Below are 25,836 nucleotides of genomic sequence, written 5' to 3'. Positions count from 1 at the left end.
GCGGCCATGGCTCACGGGCCCAGCCGCTCCGCGGCATGTGGGATCCTCCCAGACCGGGGCGCGAACCCGGTTCCCCTGCATCGGCAGGTGGACGCGCAACCACTGCGCCACCAGGGAAGCCCATAACATTACATCTTTATGTGGGTAAGAAAAACTTTGAGAAGAAAGATGGTGATGGGTTTGCAGGACGTGGCCTTCATCCCCTCCCTGGGTCCCCGTGTGAGCTCTAGCACCTATGTGTGAAACAGCAGCCAGGGCTGAAGATGAAGCCGATGGGGGGCAGTAAGACAGTGCCTTCTCGATGTGGTGCTAATTGGGAGTTCATCAACCCAGGCGACATTCGGTCACCTATCAAAATTATGAAGTTTGATTAAATGGTTTACTAATATTTTATTTTGCTTATTATTTATATTTCAACTCATGTAGAGCAGATGGAGGGGAACTATCAGCTTTATTGATTGCTAGCTCTAGCCCTGAATGTCAAGTGGAGAAAAAGATGAAATATAGCGCTATAGTAAAATTTTTTTTGTTATCTTGGAATTAGCTGCATTTTAAAACGTTATCAAGCTTAAGAATTTGTGCATGGATAAATGAAAAAGTAATCCCTGATAAAATACAGAACATCTATTTCTTTTAGAACTTCTCTGTGTGACAGGTGTCTGTTCTAGTCAATCAAAATGTAATTTCCCCATAATTATGCACAGAGTGAAAAGAACGTAGGAAATATTTAATATGCAGAGGCTTATCTCGGTGACTGACAGCTACTGTAGGAAATCCACATCTTATTCGCCTACAGAATGTAAATTAGAGACTGAGCTCGGTAAAAGGGCTTTGACTCCCTTAAAAAATAACAATTTACTCTCCATTAATGAAAGAGCCTATCATATAGCATAAGAAGATTATTTCAGTTTGCCTAAAATTAGAAATATTTCAGAAGAAAAATGGCCTACTGAGTCGAGCATTAAAATATTCATGAAAAGAATATCTTCAAAGAGGTTAATAATTATAAATGCTGTGCTCAATGTATGAATATACAGAACTCCAAGGAAAACTGTTCTGAGGTCTAGGAGGTGCTAGATTTTCAAGCTAAACAACGCCTTTAGGAAAGTCAAGTGAGATAGTGGATGCAAAGCCAAGACTGTTCTTGCTGGTTAGTAATTATGGCTTCCCCTTCCTCCTTCCAAGTTTTTCCATTTCAGGAAACGGTACCACCTCCGCTGCCAGACACTGGGGGTCATCCGAGACTATTTCTGTCAGGTCTCGATTCATTCAGTCAGCAGGTACCAACTCCTGCTCGTCCTGAGTATTTTATGAAACCATCCCTTCCCCCCTCCTCCTTAGTGGGGAGCGTTTCTTCTCCCTGGACCGCAGCATGGCTCTTCCCTGGATCCATTTCCTGGCACGGACAGCGGTGCGTCTCCTCACTGAGCTCCTTTCCTTTGTTCCTGACCTAGCCGTCTCTCGCCTTTAACTCCACCCCCTACCCTGCCACCACAGTGACCTCAGACACACCTGACTTACTTTCTCTGCTTAAAATGCTACTGCCTATAGTGTGTGTCCACTGCTACGGTGCGGCACGCATGCCACGCTGCTCCTTCCTGACACGGCAGGCACGTCTGAGCCCCACCACTGGATGTCTTCCACTTTAGGCTCCAGCGTTAACGCGCTCTGTGCTTCTCGTTCAACTGGCGATTTCCGACTCATTTTCTGAGGCTCATCTCAGGCGGCCTCTCCAGCTTCCTGGATCCTCAGGTGGGGCTGAGAGACCCTCATCCTCTCATAGCACCCTGACCGTATTACAGCATTTATCATGTTTTACCAAATTGCTTTGTATGTGTATTTGAATCCCTCACTAAATGATAAGTTCCAAGAGCACAAGAGCCATGTCTAAGTATTTCTGCGGCATCCTATGCCTTCATACAGGCCCTGGAACACAGTGGTTGGTCAAGGAATTGACCTGAAAGGAGCTGCTATATGATAGGCAGATTATATAAGTGGAATATGTAATTCAATTTAAATGCATTTGGGTTATGACAAAAAATGTATATGATAAAAAACTAGAAAGCTGCTTAAAATATGAACTTAACTGAAAATCTTCAATCTGCTATGTTTGGGGATAAATTTCTTATTCCAGGTGGTTATTTGCTGAGAATTAATTGTTATTTATATTCTGTATCATTCTCAGAAGGATTTAAGATAGTAGGGAAATAAATCAAGATGGTATGAGCTCAAAATCAAAAAAAGATATTTTGGAAACAACTATATAAATATATTTACTTCCTCCCTATAAAACATTCAATAATGATAACTTATGAACTTGGTAATTTCATCAACGGGCTTTTTCTTTTTTGTCCCTATGAACTGTGACCTTTAAAATATATATTTTGAAGACCTTCATCAGAGCAGCGAAATTTAAAAAAAGGCTTAAAAAATGCCTACGTTTATAAAAATAACCATTTTAATTAAAGATGCTCCCTGCCAGAATACACCAGGAAAAGTTTTTTTTTAATTATTTTAAATGCAACCAAAATTTTCACAATGCTTTAAAAGAGTTAAAGTTGAAATGGCAAGAAAAATCAATTTAATTTAGAGGATAGAATAGAATAGACAGCATGCCAGGAAATTATAACTGGCAGTGATTTCCCTCATGCCTGCTCATCACTTAGTGTTTGACTCCGCAACATCACCGTTCAGTCACTGCTGAATCATTAAAATACTGGTTGAATTGAATAGGGAAGCATGCAAACAAAACAGCATATGATAGTACCAAAATACTGACCTCGAACATTTTCACATTGGGCTCTGGTCCTTCCTACTCAAAGTATGGTTGTGGGTTGACAGCGTTGCCATCACCTGGGACCTTGTGAGAAATGCAGACTCTCAGGCTCCACTACCGATCTACTCAACCAGAATCTGCATTTTTAACAAGATCCTCTGATGATACATAGGTATATCAAAGCTTGAGAAGCACTGTTTTTGGTGACCCTGAAATTCTCCCACGCAAAGCTCTGGCCTGAAAATAGAGAACCTTCTTGGCTGAAGCCTACCCCTAAGGACAAAACTAAGGATTAATTTCACAGCTGTCTGCTGTGTGTATCTGAAGCAATAGAATTAAATACTTAGTTTAGTTCCAATAGCAAAATTATCATCTTATACACACACATAAAGTTGTATCTTTCCACTAATAATTATTTGGTCTCATTCTGGTGGGAGATCATTAGACATCATAGTTTCATGTCCTTTATTTCACAGAATCATTATCATTCTAGATAAATGAAATCTGAGATTACTTGGAAGCCCATCAAAATTTCACAAGTTCCTTTTAGTCACTTATTCTACTATTTAATACTACCAGGAAGATTTTTCATTCATAAACGAAATTCCTAAATTTTCTATCTTAATCCCATTTCTTATTCTTCCATTATGAGAGAGAACCACCAGCAACCCTTTCTTTAGAGCTCCTAGTTTTGCAGACTTGGTGATAACTCTAGAGGATGTGGATCAAAGTGGACAAAACTTGTATCATGTGGCCCTAAAATAAAATCTCCAAAGTCACACAATATAATCTGTGATCCTGGAGGACATAACATTAGCATAAATGGTATTAGAAACAAAAGAGCTTTTAAAAATAATTTCAGGGTATAATATGACCCAGCATAGAAGACACTATATAAAGCAGTACTTTCCTCTTTATAAAAATGGCCTTTTTAAAAAGACCTCATCTTAAAAGAGTGGGTCTTGATTAATGCATTCTTCTCTAGGGCATCAATCCGAAAACTATTAAGATGTTGAGTTTGACCGAAAAAAGAATCGAGGTAAGTTACCAAAGTTGACTCAGGTTTCACATGGGGAACATGGCAGCAGGGGATCTTTCCCAGATGACCATCTAGCAGTGAATAAGCATAATCCGTGATGAAGAAAGCAGAGCATTTAGGTCAGGGTGAAGGGCAAAGTCTGAACAGTACGGTCACTCTAGAAATACACCCCAAATCAAAGACTAGAGATTTCAAAATCTTTACAAAGAAAAATAAATCCCTCTACCTTTAAAGCCAAGTAAAACTTTACTTTAAAAATATGTATAATATGAAAGTCATACATTAAAATAATGGCTATTACTGACTGGTGAAGGAGGCATTCCCCCATGGGCCCTGCACATCCCTACATGTTCCTGTTGAGTGGGTGAAGAATGCAAAGTCTTAACCTCTCTTCACCCGGGCCACTTCTCAGGGCTGTGTTTGCAGCAAGTAACCTGGAGGGATGAGAAGCCTTCCGCCGACAAACAGGCGCTCACTCCTTGCTATGACAGCAGTGACCTCCCCAGCTCCTAGAACACAACCCACTGCGTGTGCAGACATCTGCAGTGGGGCCTTTACGTCGCCCTGGGTGATGTTAGCTTGTAAACAGGGTGAAATCCAAGATCCTACACGGTTCTCCACATGGACACTGAAAAAAAACCGTTGCTACTATTGAGATTTTATCTTACCGGATCCAGGTTCTTAAAGAGCAGGATGTCTTTGCAAGCTTCTTGCAATCGATTTCTTTGATCGTCAGTTTTTGGATGTATAATCTAAAAGGACACCAAATTAACAATTAGTCTACTCACCTTGCTCATAAGGGATAAAATTTCCTAGCAGGATATTAGAAGGAAGAACGGTTAGTGCTGAGGTTCACTTTAGGTGACTAGACATTAACTACCAGCCTGCTAAATAGGGGAAAGTAATACAGTTTGTCTCAGGGAGGTGGTGTACATTCATGAATACAGTACTTGAAAGTTTTTCAAAGGAGTGTTTCCCCCAGGTTAGCAAGTTCATTCTGTGAGGGTCTGCATTGGCTAATCACTAAAGACACCAAGGCTCCAGCCAGCGGGAACACACAAAAGGACAACATGTCGGAACAGCTATGTTGAAAATCTACAGACTGCCTTTATTCTGCTTAATACTCTTTAATACTGTTTCATACTCTTTACCACTGAATTTAATACTCTTTCAGGATGTAGCACTTTCCTTCAAAACTTGATAAAGTCTCTAGAAGTGAGTAAATTCTTACCTGTATATTGCATTAGACGTTAAATACATTTTTATGCACAATGTATATATACTAACTACGCCCACGGAGATTGATTTTCCACAGGGAGCAAAGCAATCACGCACTGTCACACCAAGGAGACTATGGATCCAGGGAGAATGAACCCAACAGTCCTGGTGCGCTCATCTGAGAACGAGTTCAAAGAAAACCAGTGTACTATTTGCTCAGAAACTTTCATTCCCGAGGGTAAAGGCCAACAGAACGCCCTGTAAGCGCGGCCGGCCGACTCTCCGGAGCACCTTCCGACAGCACAAGGCTCACGGGCCTGGCCCCGAAGGCCCGTATTCTTCTGTGAGCGCGGGTACTGTGTAACTGTAAAATGAGGCTGCGAGGCAAGACATGGTCCTAAAAGCAGAAGACATCGAGTTGGTCTCCTGGAGACGCATACACCACCTTTCCCTGTTCTAACATTCACACACAGAGTGACTGGAAGAGACGGTGATGAGCACAAGCCCCACCATCACAGCCACCAGGATGGGGCAGCGGTGAGCTCTGTGCCCATGAATACATCAAAACTCACAACGGGAGATGAAAATCGGCATCTCAAACCCACCTCAGATGGCTAGAAGTCAGAGGCCCGAGAAGAACTGAGGAAACGTACAGTGTATGTGTACCATTTATGTGTGTACTGCTTATATACTATACGCACACAAAAACGCAGTATACACAGTATACTGCTACATACTATTAGCCAGTGAGAGAGGACGTTGCTGCAGTTTTTCCCCTAAGGGTAAGGGATATGCAAACTTTTGTTTCCTGTCTAATCAATATTCACCTCAACCTAGATTCTACGACGGCACGTGGACCCAGAAAAAGCAGATCCTCCTGCCTAAGAACCCATTGCTATACAAAAAACTTTAAAATTTTGGATATGAACTAAATCATGCCAACCAAAATTCACACGTGCCTCCTTAAAATAAGGAAGGCTAACACAATAAAACAAAACGTTATCTCTCACTTCACAAAAGCCATCTGGAACTTCGAACTGAAGCAATCATAAACATTTGCCTGCTGAGAAGCTCTATCCTCAGAGAGAAAAGGTTGGGAATAATGTGTCGCGGATGTTGAAATGACTTCCTAGGCCCAAGATGGAGCCACCTCTGCCCGGGGTGCCACATCAGCAAACCAAAGCTTAGAGAACTCCCGTGTCCCTGTAAATGCCCCGCCTTGCCAGAAACACAGTATATCCAGTCAGCCAATCCCCAAAAGCCAAGCCAAATCTGGGCTCTACGCTTACTTCCTTGTTCCTTATTTATTTTCTGTTTTTCTCATCCTTGTTCCTTACTCTTTATCCTATAAAAGCTTCCTACCCTCCACCCCATTTTGCAGCTCTCTGGACCCTTGGGAATGGAGACTGCCCACTTCGTGCAGTGTTAAATAATGTTTGTATCACTTAAACTGTCTTTTAAAATCATTTTTAACACCAGCTTATACCTGCTTTACCCTTGTCATCAATGGAAGTCTTCCTCTCCTGACCCATTCACTTTGTATTAACACCTCACACAAAATCCCACCTTTTGCTTTGTGACCACTTAGAGGGGTGGGATAGGGAAGGTGGGAGGGAGACGCAAGAGGGAGGGGATATGGGGATATATGTATACGTATAGCTGATTCACTTTGTTATACAGCAGAAACTAACACACCATTGTAAAGCAATTATACTCCAATAAAGATGTAAAATATATATACATATATATAATGGAAAAGAATCTGAAAAAGTTATATATATAACTGAATCACTTTGCTGTACACCTGAAACGTTGTAAATCAACTATACGTCAATAAAAAATTTTTTAAAACCCACCTTTTTCCTCTTCTTTCTCTCTCCAGCTACTGCTCTTCTTATGAATTCATATGTCCAAATCTTGTTCCTCCATCTTGCCACCCCTACTCCTGTCTACTGCTCTCCTCTTTGTTTCCCTTTTTCCTTTCTTCCTTTCTTCCCTCTCCCCTGCCATCACTCCTCAGTGCCCAGAGTCCGTTATCTATCATAGCCTCCACCCCCAGCCATGAAAATCCTGCTCTGCGTCCTGGAAAGCAAACAGTCAGAAATCGGGTGAATCTTTGAAGCTCTGGCTTCCCCTGCCCTGCTCAGAAGACACTCTCCTACTTCTACAGACTCATTTCCTTCTGTTGGGTTTGGTGTGATCCGACATATGAGATCTGCATCTGGATAACTAAGGCCTCGGAAATGTGCCCGAATGTGATTTTTATTATACTAGAGGCCACTTTGTTTTTTATTAAAATTTATTTCTGATTTCAGGATAAAAACCTTATTAGTTAAACAAATATTGATGTAGCACTTACTATGTGCCGAGCACTGTTTTAAGGGCTTTAAAAATTTAAAAAGGGCTTTATTACTAGCTTTATCCTAGTAAGAGACCCCATGAAGCAGGTGAATGCTAAGTGAAATAAGTCAGACAGAGAAAGACAAATACTGTGTGATCTCTCAAGAGAAAAAAAGGAAGAAAATTAACTGGCCCAGGTAACTTCTTCCATGTCACACAGTTCAGAAGCTGTAGAGCTGGGATTCACCCCAGCTGTAGGCTGGCCACAGAGTTCATACTAGAAACCAGGGTCAGCAGACCATGGCCTGAAGGCCAAATTTCTTTTTGCATGACCCCTATGCTAAGAATGATTTTACATTTTTTAATGATTGGGGGAAAAAATCAAAAGACTGTTTCCTGACACATGAAAATTATATGAAATTCAAATTCAAATGTCCAGAAATAAAGTTTTCATGGGTCACAGCCACAGCCTTTCATTTATGTGTTGTCTATGTCTGTTTTCCTGCTATAACAGCAGAGCTGAATAGTTGTGATAGAAACAGCACGGCCCCCAGAGCCTAAAGTATTTATTCTTTGAAAATAGTAAAATTCCCCCCAAAAAAAGCTTTACAGGAAAAGTCTGTCAACTCCTGCCATAACCTCTGTTGTCTTTCAATTAAAAAAAATTAGAAAAACAATAAGTAACACTGACTTACATGTTTTCTTTAAAGGAAACACCGTGAATCTATTTTGTTAAGCAAGGGAAGTCTGTACAAGATATTTTCATACCTGTCCAATCTATTCTCATACCTGTCCAATCTATTCTCCACACAGAGCTGAAAGTAATCTTTTAAAACTTTAAATCAGAACACCGCATTCTCCAGATTAAAACCTCAATGGAGTCCATCACATTCACAGAGAATTAATCCGCCCTCCTTCTCCACCCTCACCTCAGCCACTCAGCCTCACCCACACCTGCCTTTATTCAGAGCCTCCGACTCCTCCCACTCTGATGGGCTTGGGTCAACCCAAAATGCACTCCTGGGCTTTTGGCAAGACACTCTCCACGTACATCCTCTGGTCTCACTTCAAGGAGCCCTTCTCCAAATATTCCATTTCATTAGGGACGCTGTTGATCTGGGGCGTTTGGTTTGGTTTTAATTCCTACACCCTGTTACACTGTCCTTTCAGCACTTCATATTTTGTGACTGTTAATCTACTAGCTTGTGGTCGGCTTCTGCTATTAGACTCTAAGCCCCAAGATGGCAAGAACTCCATCGTGCTCACCACTGTATACCCAGCACCCGGCCAGATATGCAGAAGGCACTCCCAAAACACTTCATGGAATAACAGAAGAAAGAAATGCTCCACTCTTAAATTTACCATCTCTTCTCTGCCAGTTTCTACATGCTAGATGTATATAACCCTTACATTTTCATTTGTTAAAGGTATTCCAACCAAAATCTAATTTGTTGTTTTCCAAAATCAGTCTTAAGTGTTCGAATTTTCTTTGACTACATATCAGAGAATAAATATCTATTTATACTACTCTGAGATTTTGGGATTTGATAATATAAATAGGGTCTCTGAAATAAGTCAAAATGTCCAAATGAAATGTTAGTTTATCAAAATATACTTCATGTTTTCCTTACAGACATTTTCCAGTATCGGTTTAGAGCCAATTAAATTTTGAAATCTGTAATAATCATTTCCAAGGGCTATGGTACAAGTGCCTTATAGTATCTAAGACAAAAAAATATTAAAATATTTAATATTTATTAAAATGTTTAATATTTTATTTTAAAATATTTTAATATGTTAAAAAAACTACAGTTTTTAGTAGAGAAGAGTCAACCTAATGGAGAACCCAAGACACTTCATTATAATGATTAATATATCATTAATAAATTAATTTTAAAAAATAAAGTAACATTGAAGGGTGTTACAGGGACAACTCGGGGTGAATGCCCAACCCACAAAGACGCCTCCTTCTCTAGGAACTGCCCTCATTTATTTATTTTTTAAACATTTTTTAAAAATTTAAGTATGGTTAATTTACAATGTTATGTTAGTTTCGGGTATACAGCAAAGCGATTCAGTTATATATACATATATATATACATATATATATTCTTTTTCAGATTCTTTTCCATTATAGGTTATTACAGGATATTGACTATAGTTCCCTGTGCTATACAGTAGGTTCTTGTTGGTTATCTGTTTTATATATAGATAGTAGTGTGTATATGTTAATCCCAAACTCCTAATTTATCTCCACCCCACTCCCTGTTCTTCCCGTTTGGTAACCCTAAGTTTGTTTCTATGTCTGTGAGTCTCTTTCTGTTTTGTAAATAAGTTCATTTACATCATTTTTTTAGATTCCACATATAAGTGATATCATATGATACTTGTCTCTCTCTGTCTGACTTGCTTCACTTAATAGAATAATCTCTAGGTCCATCCATGTTGCTGCAAATGCCATTATTTCATTCTTTTTTATGGCTGAGTAATATTCCCTTGTATATATGTACCACATCTTCTTTATCCATTCCTTTGTCAGTGGACGTTTAGGTGGCTTCCATGCCTTGGCTGTCGTAAATAGTGCTGCTATGAACATAAGGGTGCGTGTGTCTTTTTGAATTAAGAGTTTTCTCTGGGTATATGCCCAAGAGTGGGCTTGCAGGATGCCCTCATTTATAAGTGGGGTGCCCCAGCCAAAGTCAGGTCTGTGAGAAACTCTCCGCGGGGAAGCTGGGATTTTGAACTGAGAGAGACACAATAAGAATGACGGGAAGCTGAGTCCCTTTCAATGCCGATACTCTCAGGTGCTACACGAATGCTGTGGAAGGACCCCAGAGGGGGCTGGCTCCTGCCTGCTAGCCACAGCCTAGGGTTTTCTTTAACACTTTCAGGAATTCTACAAGATTTCCAAGCATATGTCCAATAATTCCCCAATATTTTCTTCTGTATTTTATCTCAATGTGATTGTTTCTTTCCCACAGCCAAATGAATTTTAACTGGTATAGCTTCCCCAGCAAGACTGTTAGAAATTAGTTGGAGTGATCCAGCCAAACCACTTTACCAGTCACGTGGACCAAATGGTAGCTAACAGTTTTCGAGACTATGAGATACTGTATATTGTTTTCAAACTGTATTTTTAAATGTTCTTTTCAATTTAGATTTTTACTAAGCTAAACCAGCTCATCAAACATCTCAATTACCAAGTTTTATCATATACATTTATACACAAAGAACGCTGTCTTCAAAGTCACCCACTAGTGTTTCTGCGAGATACATAAATAAAGTGTAGGAGAGGGGAGGGTTTTTCAGACTACATGGAGGGGTAACAGCACATTACACATTAGAGACGATACCTTGATCCTAAGGCAACATAATTTTCAGACTGGAATTTATGGACCTGATCAAAATACGTAAGTTATGGTACTGAGAAATGAACACTGCAAGTCCGGTGCTGCGAATCCCCGTGGGGACAGGAGTGAAATGGGATTTTCTCCAAAATCTTCTGTGTCATTTAAAGCTCTTGATCTTTCTACCACTGGATTTTATTTATATTTCAGGGAGCTTAAAGATGTAATGACTTAGGGATCCAGTATCTGCTTTTCTATATTAAAACTCAATCTTACTTTAGTATTTTTCAGAGCTACAGAAACAGATTTTTCTTTTTATTTAAGGCCAAATAGAAGAAAAGAAACTTTTGCAAAGTATGTACTCCAAAAAAAAAAAAAAGTACATGATTACTTTCCATTTCCAGGCTCAGTAATCTCCTATTGAGTTTACTTTCTACTAAATAAATAATAGGAGAATGGAGCTAAAGGACACAGCTTAAAAACTGTTTCAAACCAAACTGGACAAAGTCTTGCAAAAACATCAAGACCTCCAAGAAAGCTTCTGAGCAAACTAGCAGACTCAGACTTTAAAACACAATAACTGCTGTACTGACATTTCAGATGTAATTTTACTGTGATTTTTTGTGGTTGTTTCCGAGTAAGCTTCTGTTGTGATAAAACAGTAGCAGCAGAGGGCTTTTCCCAGCGTTTTTCTTTCCTAGAAATACTTACTTGTCTAAGAAAAATAACATTATCACTTTGGGAAAGATAGCTAAAAACATTTTTCATCACAGACTATATTTCTGCAAGAGAAATAAAACCACAACTTCAGTGAGTTTTTATGTTCATCTTTCCTCTTATCCAAAGAGAGAGACGCTTTGGATCGAAGTAATTATACAGAACATGAAAAAGAAGTAAACTATCAGAGATAAGACTAGGAAAAGAAACAGTCAAAATAATTCCATTATGCCTCCTGTTAACCTATATGCCTGTTAACATCTTTTCTATTATTATTTTCTTCATCCAATATGGGAGTATAATTTTAAATTAACACATTCAGTAAATTACATACCCTGGACTCAGCATCATCTTCTTCTTCATCAGGATTATAAGCTTCTGCACATACTATAAAAATAAAAATGGACATTTTAAAGATTCCTTTACCAAGAAACATGCTACAATAAATATATCTTTAAAAAGCAGTGAACAAAAAGAGTGCTGAGGTATAAAAAACCATTAATTCACCTCATCCAGGGCAAGCAGTCTAGCCCCCAAAGCCAGTTTGCTATTGCAATTTATAAGGAATTTACTAAAATATAAAGCTGCACTTTAAGACACTGATAACTGCTTCCTTTCTCTTATTCAGAGAAACATAGCTAACCTCTTTCACCTTCATTTCCAAGCTACAGAAATGCATAAGATCAAAAAATTACCTGAAAGAACACACACACACACACATAAAGTCTAAGTCTGCTTTGAAATGATCAATTTAATCAAGCAGTTATGAGTAACTTTCATAAATTATCCATAACTCAATCTTCCAGGAACAAATACTATTAATATTTTGCATATTCCTTTCCAGTCTTTATTCTGAGCTGAGTTCATACCGCACCCGCAATTTTAAAACCTGCTTTTTCATTTAACACTAAAGAATTCTGTATGCCATTGGAAACATTTTATAAATATTGTTTTAAGGATTGCTAATTATTTACCATAAGCTATAATTTACCACACCCTTAATGCTAGACGCGAAGCTGGCTTCTGTTAAAACAACCTTGCAATAAACATCTTCATGCATAAATATTTGTCTACATTTCAGATTATGCTGTGGAATTATTCCCAAATGTTATTTTGGGGGCTAAAAGGTATGACAACTTTTAAGGCATATTTATCACCATGTTTCTTCCCAATGGGATTATACCCATCCAGTGTCCTATAAGAAATGTGTAAGGAGACTCCTCTAAATGGTACCGCAGACTTAGATATTAATGCTCAAAATCTCTGCAAATTTAAATGAAAAAAAGATTTAAATTTTTAAGTATTACTGAATTTGAACAACGTTTAAATGATTGTAAGCTGACTGTATTTCCTTTTGTCCCTATGTCTGAGGCATTTATTTTTGCATTTGGTTTTCTTTTTGACTTATACCAGTTTCTCAATACCACTTTGTCATGTTTCTTATAATCATTTTATCCAGCTTGCTTTTTTTTGGCCACGCCATGTGCCTTTCAAGATCTTAGGTCCGCGACCAAGGATTGATCTAGGGCCATGGCAGTGAAAGCACGGAGTCCTAACCACGGGACCACCAGGGAATTCCCTCCAGTTTGCTTTTTAACTATAATTACCAAGTTTTTTTTGTTTTTGTCTTTTTTTTTTTTTTTACCAATTATGCATGCTGTTTGTTTTTAATGTAATGACATCAAGGAAGAAAATTCCCCAATATGATTTAAACCCAATGTTAAACATCACAAAAGTAACCACTGCTTTTGAGTTTGGTATTTGTAAAATCTTCTTTATTTGCAAATCTACAGATCTGTAACTTCTCTTCTTTCAGTTTGTTAAGGTAGACCTTTTTACATTGACCCTTTAATCCATGTGGACTTGATTCTGGCATGGATGTAGAAATTTAAAGAGCAGAGGACAGGTGAAAGGCTGACAAATGTCTTTCCAGGGGCCTCAGGATGGTCTCAGGAGTATTGTCATCTTTAGTTCAACGACTGTCATTATTATTACAAAACCTGCCGGTAGCTTTCTTTTCTCCAGGCATTGCTCTATACACCTAGGCCAGTGAGTGCTTCTTAACCAGGACCTATTCTGCCCCCCAGCATGACATTTAGGCAATGTCTGGAGACATTTTGGTCGTCACAGTTGTGGGGGGTTAAGAGGAAGCTGCTGGGGGAGGCCAGGGATGCTGCTAGACACCCCGCCCTGCACAGTACAGCTCCCTCTCCCCCACTCCCCAGGAAAGAATGACCTGGTCCAAAATGTCAACAGTGCTGAAGCTGAGAAACCCTGACCTGGTGTATATTTTCCCCTTCAATCTCGCAACAACCCTAAGATAGGTGTCATATCACCACCTGGCAGATGAAAGAACAGGGCACAGTTACGTATCTTGGCCAACATCACACAACATCGCACATCATCTTGTAGCACCACAGGACTTGACCCTAGGGCTGTCTGGCTGACTCTAAAGGCCTTGTTCTTTTCTTTTTTTTTAATGTTTTAGAAAGCGGCTTTATTGAGATATAATTCACATGCCATACAATTCACCCATGAAAAGCACGCATTCAATGCTTTTTGGTATACTACATTATTAACTTTTAAAAACTGTGGTAGAATATATATAACACAAAATTTGCCATTTTTAAGCATACAATTCAGTGGCATTAAGTACATGCACAATGTTGTACAGCCACCACCACTATTTATATCCAAAACTTTTTCATCACTCTAAGCAAAAACTCTGAAACCATAAAGCAACAACTCCCCATTCCTCCTGTCCCCGCCCCTGGTAACCTCTAATCTTCTTTCAGACTTTATGAATTTGCCTATTCTAGGTAGCTCACGTAAGTGGAATCATATAATATTTGTCCTTTGTGGCTGGCTTATTTCATTTAGCATGATGGCTTCCAGGTTCATCCATGTTGTAGCAGGTGTTAGAACCTCATTCCTTTTTATGCAAAGGCCTTGTCCTTAACCACTGTTCTGTGCTTGACGGCTTTGGTGAATTCACCAGCTCAATGCCTGGACATCAGTGTTCCGCCTCAGAAACCTAACAGAAGGGTACCTTCTTCCGGGGACAGGCTCCCATTAAAGAACCTCACTGATGCATATCACCAGAATGGCAGCTTAGTAACTAACTTCCCGAATCAGTATGGAGTCAGCGTGACCAGCCAGCTCTCTCCCTGCAGGAAGACCACAGGAGAAGCCAAATCACAATTAAAAGGTTCCTTGGTGAGAAGGAGATGGGAGGAAGAGAGAGTTTGTCAAATAAATTGACTATTTAACGCATCAGTCTGGGACAGCCCAAGGCATCCATACACGATACACATGGTCCTGCTCATGTGGCCCAGACTCTTGAACTGTGTCGCTGCAACTTTCGTAAAAGCAGGAGAGCATCCACCTCTAAAGCTTGGCTCCGTAACTTTCTGTTTCCACGTTTGACCAACCTCACTGGCAGGACTGATACATCATTTGCAGGGCTCAGTGCAAAATGAAAATATACGCCCATTTTCAAAAGTTAAGATTTTTAAGAGGGCAAGAGCAGAACACTAAAGCAAATTAGAGGCCCTGTGAGGGTGGGGCCCGTGAAGTGAGCCACTGTCACAGGATCTATACGTTCAGTGAGCTGATAGCGTCGGTAAGATACTATGCTCTTTAAGGTAACCTCTTATATACAGCCTTGACCCATTAGTGTTGATCTTAAGTTTTAATTCACAGAATGAAATCTTAATCCTCTAATTTCTAAGTTTCAAGCCCCTAAATGCTGACTAAAAATCATCACTAGTAAGAATCTATTTTCTTTCTAAATAACTTATCAATTGCCCCAGTATTATTTATTACTGAACACCCTTCTGATTTGTGATACCTACCTTGTCACATGTTTGCTTGTTTATTTCTGGGCCATCCATTTCACTGAACCATTTATTGTGCCAATATTACAAGGTAGTTCTTAGCACTGATGTGCAATTGTTTCACTATATTAAAATTCACCTACTGCCACCTCCGGCACCCAAATCAAAATACAGCACCTGCAGTTTTGTGCACAGCCATGGTGGCTCACACCTCCTTATCTTCACTGACACAGTCTCCTCCTCCTCTCCAAGCCATCCCTTCTCTCCAGCCCCAACTAAAAAGTCAGATTAAGAGTCACATGTTGACCTCTCGCCTACACAGGGCTAACTCAGGATACCCCACTGCTGTGCTCTCTTTGCACTGTCCCTAGAGTGTGGGCACAGCTCATTACCATCACCTACCACACTTCACTCTACCAAAGACATTACCACCTGCTGCCCCTTCAGGCTGGAACTGCAGCCCTTCAGGGACTGACTGTGTGCTTTGTTCATTTCTGTATTTCCCTAGCACTGACCTGGCACAGGGCCTGGCTTAATGCATTTTTCTGAATGAATGACTGACTGATGAACAAACAAGCTTGACAATCCTTGAAGGCGAACACAATGCCTCTTTTAAATATCTCCCAATAGTCTACCTGTATTATACACTCTCAAACAAACACACGTAGAATGAATGAGTGAATAAAAAGTTGTTCTTTTTTGTTAAAATATCCTACACCATTTGTCCAAAATAATGGGGACAGAGAGGTTGAGTGAAGATGAGGACCTTTTGTCTTGTTCACCAAGGGGCCAAGCACAGAGATTAGGAATTCAGTAAATATCTATACAAGGAATGAATGGATGAAAGACTATGTCTGGATGGACCCTCAAACCAAAGCCTCCAGATAACCTGAGCTGCCTCAAATTTTTTTCTGAATTGTACCCCTTCCCTCCTGGGCAATGTGAAATTGAGCTGAAGCTATATATTCTATTCTTTGTTTGGCAATTACACAGTAATGAAGAGCAGAGTCTTTTTCTTTATGTGAACCCTACGTTGAGTTTTTCCTGTCATGTTGTGCATATACGTATTTCGATAATACATTAGTCATCTAGAATGCTCCAAGAATTTAAGCAGTTTCCCACATTGAAGACAGTGTAATGTGCACTGGTGTAGCCAGACAACTGTCAGGGTTTGCAGGACAGAACAGGGAAATGAGAACTATATTGGGTCTGCATCTTCTGGGGCTTGGCCCTCAATCTCTTCATGCACTGCGTGCGCGCGCGCGCACACACACACACACACACACACACACAGTGTGATAGACAAGGGGCAAGGGTTTCTTTTTCCTCCTGGTGCCAAATACATGTTGTCTTTTCCAACACCATTTCTCCAACTCTCTGACACCAACCGAATGTCCGACAATTCAATTCAATTCTGACTCTATCTACCCGCAGTTAGCATCAGATCCCACAAGTTAAGGGGCTCAGTCCCACAAGAGCGCCCCCACTTCAGACACCAATCACAATTCCCAAGCTACCCATACCTCTGACCAACCAACTGTAAACTGGGGGTTCCCACGACGCCCTCCTCAGGTTTGATAATTCACTAGAATGACTCACAGAACTCAGGAAATGCTTTCCTTACTCTTACCAGTTTATTATAAAGGATACAACTCAAGTACAGCCAAATGGATGAGATGCACAAAGCAAGATATAGTGGGAGGGGGTCAATGCCCTTTCTGGGTGTGCCACTCTCCCAGCTCTTTGATGTGCTCCCCAGTCTGCAAGTTCTCTGCACCCTGTCATTTAGAGGTTTCTATGGAGGTTTTATTCCATGGGCACCAAGTGTTAAATCATTGGCCTTTGGTGATTAAACCCATCTCCACTCTCTCTCCCCTTCTCCGAGGTTGGGCTGAAAGTTCCAAGCTTCCAATCAAAGTTTGGTCTTTCTGGGACCAGCCCCCATTCTGAAGTTATCCAGGAGCCCCCGAGCCAAGAATCACTGGTTAGCACACCAAAGAAACTCAGGAGATCCCCAGGGTTTTGGAAGCTCTGTGCCAGGCACCGGGACAAAGACCAAGGAGCCCCCTTATTATACCGCACAAGGGATTACACCAACTCCCAGGGTTTTTCACCAAGTGCCCACTATACTTTGTCAGGAATGTATAAAAATCAGTACAGTCAAAACAACTGTGACCTGGACAAGTTTACATAACCTGTGTGGTCTGACTAAGCTAACAAAGAATAAAGGAAGCAGACCAAGCCCCATGAGTCACTGGGCCTCAGCACCTGGCACGGAGCCTTGCACACAGTATACCCTCAATAAATATTTGCTGAAGGAATCAAAAGCAAATGTGGCCTGTACAGAAAGACTGCATGGTTTAGAGGCCAAAAACCTACGGAAAAATGGACTTCTACAAAATATATGAAATTTACTTTCCCAATGTTCTCAATACACTAAGATTCCAGCATACTTATTTAAATGATAATCAGATTAAAATAAAGCTATTATAAAAGCACAGGTGTATTAGACAACAGAGTTCTGATTCAATATGGTTAAACTTAGCTTATTGAAGTGGAAATGTCCTCCTACAAAGGGAAAAAAATGTACCTTTAACAAATACTAGTTTAAGGCATGCATTTTCAAACAAGAAGATTAGCTGGAGGAAGGGGTGAAAAAAACAACAACCCTTTTTTTTTCAATATAAAACACAGATATACATACAATTCTTAACCAGATATATAGTATATCCGTCGTATTAAAATCTCATGGGGGGGTGTGGCATTTAGGGAGAAAAAGTCTAAAAAGACTTGGGGTAGATGCAATGATAAAAATGAGATTGAGCACCACTGGTATACAGGTATTCTAGTTGTAAGTAAGTAAAGGGAAGAGGCACAATGACAAGCCATAGACTTTCCCCCTCCCTGCTTCACTCACATTTTTGCCCAGGTAACTTGGTACCTATCCACTGTGACATATCAGTGATCACCTTAGAGTGTAATTCAAAAAGCAAAGGCATTTGGACAATATGTCACAATACAGAAGGTCACATTTAGATCCCAAATCACATTCAAGCAAAAGGACCCACAGGAAATCTGATTTATTCATTCAAAAAAATAGTTTTTGAAATGTGGGAGGTGATGCAAAAAGAACGATGCAAAGTACCTATATTATCACTCTGTATTATACTATGTAAGTTGTTACATCTATGTATTTTATATCACTTTATTTTTTAAATTTTTATTGAAATATAGTTGATTTATAATATTGTGTTAGTTTCAGGTATACACAGCAAAGTGATTCAGCTATACATACATGTATCTTTTTTTAGATTCTTTTCCATTATAGTTATTATAAGATATTGAGTATAGTTCCCTGTGCTATACAGTAGGTACTTGTGGATAAAATTATATAGAACTATGTACCATGTATAAAACATTTGTTCTCTAGGCCATCACAGCCTAGAAAACAATAGAAATAGAATAACCACAATAACATTAGTGCCACGATGGAGGTGTGTACAAAGTATGTAGGAGCACAGAAGAGAAAGGGGTGACCTGCTGCTCAGAGAACAAGGCTTTGCAAAAAAACAGACTCCCTAAATAGTTAATGAAGAATGGGAAGAAGTATCCTGAGAAAAGAGGAGATCGTTTTGTTCACTGCTGTATTTCTAGCACTTGGAAGAGTGAATGGGACACAGTAAATGTTAACAAAAATGGCTGAAGAAATGAATAGTTATTTTAATATCTCTTCATTGCCCCTTAGACCTATGGAAACTGCATCTGTCAGGGTAGACTGGCTTACGCTACAGTAACAAGCATCCCCAAATCGTTGTGACTTAAAACAACAGAAGTTTACATCTCGCCTACACTATATGTCCATCTCAGGACAGTGGGTACTCTGCCCCGTTTGTTCTTTACAGAGGGATGCAGGCTGACAGAGCTGCCACCATTTAGAATGTCACCAGTCCCCAAGACAGTGGCAAATTACTCACTGGCTCCTGATGGGGCTCAAGACACAGCACCGCAAAACATGGTACCCCAAAACATGGCACACTGGCATACTATCTTAGGCTGAGGGAGTTTGAGAAAATGTCAGAAGCAGAAAGGTCACTCTGACCTTCACCCCCCTCCCCTGCCTTTCTTCCCTGAAAGTAGGAGATAAACTTCCCATGTGAAAGATACCTTCTCCCTATACCAGGAGGAAGGGAGACATTCTTATCAGCGGGTCAGAGAACGCTGTATAAACAAACTTTGTTACTCCTTCACCATTTAATTATCCACAGCCCAAATCCCTTTGTCTTGTCAATTCTTCACAAATTTACTGTTTTTTTGTCTAAAAGGTGTAAAAGCCTCCTGCTCTGGTCACTTCTTTGGGTCTTCATTTACTTGCGAAGGCTCCCGTGTACATGTAAAACTTCAATAAAATTTATATGCTTTTCTTCTCTTAATCTTGTTAGTTTAATTCTTAAGCCCAGCCAGAGACCCCAAGAGGATACTGGAGAATGTTTCCTCCCCTCTGCTCCCAAAGCTTCAGAGTGGAAGTGATGCATGTCACCTCTGCCAAGAAGGAATGTACATCACATTTCATAGGACAAGTGACATGATCTTTCCTAACGTCACGGAGACATGGAAGTGTGATCTTACCATGTGCCCAGAGGAGAGAACACCGTCTGATGGCCCTAAACCCAAGGATTCCTCTCCCTCCTTCTCTCTCTATTAGGGGCTTAGAAGGGGAGGGAGAAAGAGAGTATTGAAATCAACCTCACAGTTTACTTACAAACAGTGAAAAATCTACAGAGTAAGGGTGGCGCAGTGGTTAAGAACCCTCCTGCCAATGCAGGGGACACGGGTTCGAGCCCTGGTTCGGGAAGATCCCACATGCCGCAGAGCAACTAAGCCCGTGTGCCACAACTACTGAGCCTGCGCTCTAGAGACTACGAGCCACAACTACTGAAGCCCGCGTGCCTAGAGCCCGTGCTCCGCAACAAGAGAGGCCACCGCTATGAGAAGCCTGCGCGCCACAATGAAGAGTAGCACCCGCTCGCCGCAACTAGAGAAAGCCTGTGCTCAGCAACAAAGACCCAACTCAGCCATAAATCAATCAATCAATCAATCAATCAATCTACAGAGTAAGCCTCATAAACTCTGAGCAGAAATCTTTACCATTTCCTTAAAACTTCCATTCAAATATTAATTTACTATTCAGTTATTCAATACATAACTTAACATTTTACTATCTCCTGCATCAAAACGTTAAAAGTCATTACAGGGGCTTCCCTGGTGGCACAGTGGTTAAGAACCCGCCTGCCAACGCAGGGGACACGGGTTCGATCCCTGGTCTGGGAAGATCCCACGTGCTGCGGAGCAACTAAGCCCGCGTGCCACAACTACTGAAGCCCACGCGCCTAGAGCCTGTGCTCTGCAACAAGAGAAGCTACCGCAATGAGAAGCCGAGTACCCCAATGAAGAGGAGCCCCCGCTTGCTGCAACTAGAGGAAGCCCATGTGCAGCAATGAAGACCCAATGCAGCCAAAAATAAAATAAATAAAATTTTTAAGACTCATTATAATCTACTATGTTACTGCCTATATTTCAGCTATAATACAAAAAGAGCAATATATACACATCCTGAACCTACCTTGCAGAAATGTTAGCAGGCTTCATTAAATAGTACTTAAATGAATATTTAATTCCCAAATCAGTTATGTTCATGTCAGAAAAAAATTTTTTTTTAAATAAATTTATTTATTTATTTTTGGCTGTGTTGGGCCTTCGTTTCTGCACAAGGGCTTTCCCTAGTTGCAGTGAGCGGGGGCCACTCTTCATCGCGGTGCACGGGCTTCTCACTATCGCAGCCTCTCCCGTTGCGGAGCACAGGCTCCAGACGTGCAGGCTCAGTAGTTGTGACACACGGGCCTAGCTGCTCCGCGGCATGTGGGATCTTCCCAGACCAGGGCTCGAACCCATGTCCCCTGCGTCGGCAGGGCCGCTCTTAACCACTGCGTTAATTTACTATTCAGTTATTCAATACATAACTTAACATTTTACTATCTCCTGCATCAAAACGTTAAAAGTCATTACAGGGGCTTCCCTGGTGGCACAGTGGTTAAGAACCCGCCTGCCAACGCAGGGGACACGGGTTCGATCCCTGGTCTGGGAAGATCCCACGTGCTGCGGAGCAACTAAGCCCGCGTGCCACAACTACTGAAGCCCACGCGCCTAGAGCCTGTGCTCTGCAACAAGAGAAGCTACCGCAATGAGAAGCCGAGTACCCCAATGAAGAGGAGCCCCCGCTTGCTGCAACTAGAGGAAGCCCATGTGCAGCAATGACGACCCAATGCAGCCAAAAATAAAATAAATAAAATTTTTAAGACTCATTATAATCTACTATGTTACTGCCTATATTTCAGCTATAATACAAAAAGAGCAATATATACACATCCTGAACCTACCTTGCAGAAATGTTAGCAGGCTTCATTAAATAGTACTTAAATGAATATTTAATTCCCAAATCAGTTATGTTCATGTCAGAAAAAAATTTTTTTTTAAATAAATTTATTTATTTATTTTTGGCTGTGTTGGGCCTTCGTTTCTGCACAAGGGCTTTCCCTAGTTGCAGTGAGCGGGGGCCACTCTTCATCGCGGTGCACGGGCTTCTCACTATCGCAGCCTCTCCCGTTGCGGAGCACAGGCTCCAGACGTGCAGGCTCAGTAGTTGTGACACACGGGCCTAGCTGCTCCGCGGCATGTGGGATCTTCCCAGACCAGGGCTCGAACCCATGTCCCCTGCGTCGGCAGGCAGATTCTTAACCACTGCGCCACCAGGGAAGCCCCAGAAAAATTTTTAAGATTTTAGCAAAGATACTTAACTGTACAATCCTGTCTTGGTGAAATGAAAGAAATACAGCTTCCACTTAATCTAGTTGGTTTTACCTCTCCCCAAGGTTATCAATGGGGCTTTAAGAATCAGCCCCTCAAAACCATCTTCTGGTTCTCTATAAAAATTTTTTAAATTTTATATTGGAATATAGTTGATTTACAATGTTGTGTTAGTTTCAGGTGTACAGCAAAGTGATTTAGTTATATTTATCAAGAACCATTCACACCTCACAAGTAAACCACCATGTTCAGGACAACTGGATCAGTGTCACTAAGATACATAAACGAGCAGCAACAGAGAACTTCAAACAAATGAGAATTTGCCCATCACTTGCTATTTTCCTATGATTAAAGCTACAGAAACCAAAACATTCTTTAATCTGTTTTTTAAAAAACATGTAGGAAGCAACCTAAATGTCCATCAATAGACAAATGGATAAAGAAGATGTGGTGTATATATAAATATATATACATACATTTATACATACACAATTAAATATGACACAGCCATAAAAAAATGGAATCTTGCCATTTGTGACAACATGGAAGGATCTAGAGAGTATTATGCTAAGTGAGATAAGCCATGCAGATAAAGACAAATACTGCATGATTTGATTTACATGCAGAATCTAAGAAGCAAAACAACCAAACCAAGCCAAAACAAAAACAGACTAACAGACACAGAGAACAAAACAAGTGATTGCCAGAAGGGAGGTGTTAGGGTGGATGAAATAAGTGAAGGGGATTAAGAGGTACAAACCTCCAGTTATATAATAAATAAGTCACAGGGATGTAATATACAGCATAAGGAATATGGTCAATAGTATTGTAAGAACTTTGTATGCGGACAGATAATTACTAGACTTATCCTGGTGATCATTTCATAATGTATAGAAACATCAAATCATTATGTAGTAAACCTGACACTAACATAATGTTGTATATAAACTGTATATCTTTTAAGTGTAAATTTTTCTTCAAAAATGCCTCCCAAGGAAAAACAAAGGACTAATTATGTCACAACCCATATACACATGGTAAGTAAATTTTTATTCTAGACTTGGGTTCCAAAGCAATGAAAAACTTTAGTTCTGAAGTACGTGGACTCAGTCATTGAATCCATCCCCAATCCATTTTCTTTCCACCACATGTTCAACCCATATACATTCAGTCTATAAAATATCCATCACCTCTTTTCATAATTAACTCATTTATAAGGAGTATGACACAATTAAGAGGACAAAGCATTCAACAGGTTTATAAAAAGAAGCATGTCAATCAACATGAAGTGTTTCTGTGAGGAGGAATCCAGAATAGGACAGGCTCAAATACTCTACAGAATACCACTGTTCATAGGCTATGAGTAGCCTGTGAGATTCAGAGAACGGAGGAAACACCATATGTGCCCTCACTCCCTCTCACATGGAACAATGGTCCCCCGTAGCTACTGACATTCCTTCCATTAGTAAGGATTTAAGAAAATTAACAATGTGAAGATCCAAGAAAGGTCAAATGCATGTAATCAAAGGACCCAATTTCTGGGTCCAGATCATATATTCATATATTTTCCAGATCTTATATTCCAAACAAATGTTCTTTAAGTAAATGTATAAAAACTGACAAATGACCAAGAGTAAGACAAATAGATACAATAAAAGAGCCTTAATAATAATTCTGAGAACATATTTTGATAACCATTAATACTTCAAAGCCCTTGTATGTGCTTGCTACTAGTCACTACAATTCCTCAAAGATATTCTCCAGAACTATTAAGTAGCAGACAGCAAGTGGATCTGTTTGTACTAGAGGACAGTGGTGTAATAGAAATTATATTTATGCTTTGCTGAAAATGGTCTAAGGAAGACTTCTGAGCATTATATTTGATGCATAGTATGGGTTTTCAGAAATTAATAGCCAAAGAGAAATCAAAAAAGAATTCTAATTCTTTGATTAAAAGGCCAGCAAACAGTTTCCTAAGAACTTGTGCAAATGCTCTGTTGTTCAGATAATGTGATCACCTCTTGGCATTGGTCTGAGACCTTGAATCACATTAAAGTAATATGAATACAAGTTCTAGCTGATAAAGAATGATATATTTATCAAAATAGAATTTTGTCCTTCAGACACAGCAGAGCTACTTAAAGCCTGAAAATAATTTTGTTTACTGTTTTTGAGACTAACACTGCCTAACATGTGCCTATGAGAGGACTACAGGAACAGAAAAACTACAGATTCTTCTAATTTATTAATAAACTTTCAGAACCAGTATCATTTGTCAATATGATTCTTGGATGTGATATTTGGACTTAAATATAGCCAGAGTTACAGGAAAATAGTTTAGTCAATTCCCAGCTTCCAGATTTAGTAATAAAACTAAATGTAAGCATTACAGGAATATCTTTCAGTTAAGTCTCTCTATGTGATTATCAGAAGTCTAATAAGAATTTCAATGCTATTTTAGAAAAATATCATCTAACCGTAACAGGACAATGCATACTAACATCCAAACACTTGTAATATATATATATATATATATATATATATATATATATATACAAGTAAAAGCAAGTCAGTCTACCTTATTCATTATTTAAAGTCAAAAGAAATTAATCCTAATAAACAGCTTAGTAGGATTTTCTTCTCTGAGCAAAGAAAAAATCCATTTCTAATTTTTTAAAGGGAAACTTCAAAAAAAAGTCAAGATTTACGAGGCAATAAATGATAATGAATTTAAAAGAATTTTTAATTTAAAAAATATAAAGATAAGATAGGAGATATAGAAATAAAATAGCAATTAAGCATTTAAAATCTAATAAATTAGCAAAATGACATGATTTTACTAAAATTTCATTTTGGAGAGGGTGTACAGCTTAGAGTGAACTTTTTCATACGCTGCTGTGAAACTCTAAGGGGGTGGGGTGGAGATGGAGGGGTCAGTCTGAAAATAGTTATTAAAAGCCTTGAAAATGTTCTTGCTCAATTCAGCAAGTGCTCTGCAAGTAATCTAATCTGAAGACATCCTGACAGCTGAAAACAGAAGAAATGTAAATTCCCAACAATAAACAAATGAATTATGATAGATATCCATACATACTACTGATATACTCTACATCCATTTAAAGATTGTGTTTTACAAAAATATCTAATAACATAGGAAGATGTTCACCAAATCTGAATTAGGTTGTTTTTTTGTTTGTTTGTTTAAAAAAACAGGTTTCAAGACAGATAAATGACCTGAGCCCACAAATAGTATGCATGAAGTCTGCAGAGGAGACACCAGAGTTCATATGGTGGTTTTTTTCTTCGAAGTGTGATTGTGATGATTCATTTTCCTATTTGTGCCTTCCTAGGTTTTCCTCTTTTTCAATGTGCTGTGTTTATAATCAGAAGTAAAGGATTTTTTTTTCCAAAAAGAGATGATTGTAAAACTCTTTGAAACGTTCATATCTCAAACATAAAAGGGCTTCTTAAAAACATAATGTTACCTTGCTAAAAATCAGTCTTTCTTTTAAATGCATCTAATCCTTTTTCAAAATTACTTTTATAATTTAATACTTCCTAAAAACATATAGCTTCTTAACTGGCAGAATCAAGGTACAAAAACTTATTAGAAAGTAGTTAGGAAAAAAAATCTCATTAACGATATTATTGTAAAACTGAACTATTTTTTTCTGTTTTTTTTTTGCGGTACGCGGGCCTTTC

The 25,836-nt window shown here is 39.4% G+C and overlaps 1 protein-coding gene across 1 annotated transcript in view; it reads right to left on the bottom strand.

Moving 5' to 3' along the window:
• The window catches only part of PRKAR2B (protein kinase cAMP-dependent type II regulatory subunit beta), a 142,184-nt gene that overhangs the window by 29,327 nt on the left and 87,021 nt on the right, over nt 1-25,836 (bottom strand). The window contains exons 3-4 of the mRNA XM_024115970.3: nt 11,772-11,824; nt 4,484-4,567 (exon numbers count right to left, since the gene is read on the bottom strand). Of these exons, the coding sequence (XP_023971738.1) occupies nt 4,484-4,567; nt 11,772-11,824 (137 nt within the window). The remainder of the gene's footprint in view (nt 1-4,483; nt 4,568-11,771; nt 11,825-25,836) is intronic.

Source organism: Physeter macrocephalus, chromosome 5, assembly GCF_002837175.3.
Source record: "Physeter macrocephalus isolate SW-GA chromosome 5, ASM283717v5, whole genome shotgun sequence".
Lineage (NCBI taxonomy): Eukaryota > Metazoa > Chordata > Mammalia > Artiodactyla > Physeteridae > Physeter > Physeter macrocephalus.
The sequence above is the reverse complement of the archived record's forward strand: the minus strand, read 5'-3'. Positions and strand labels throughout refer to the sequence as shown.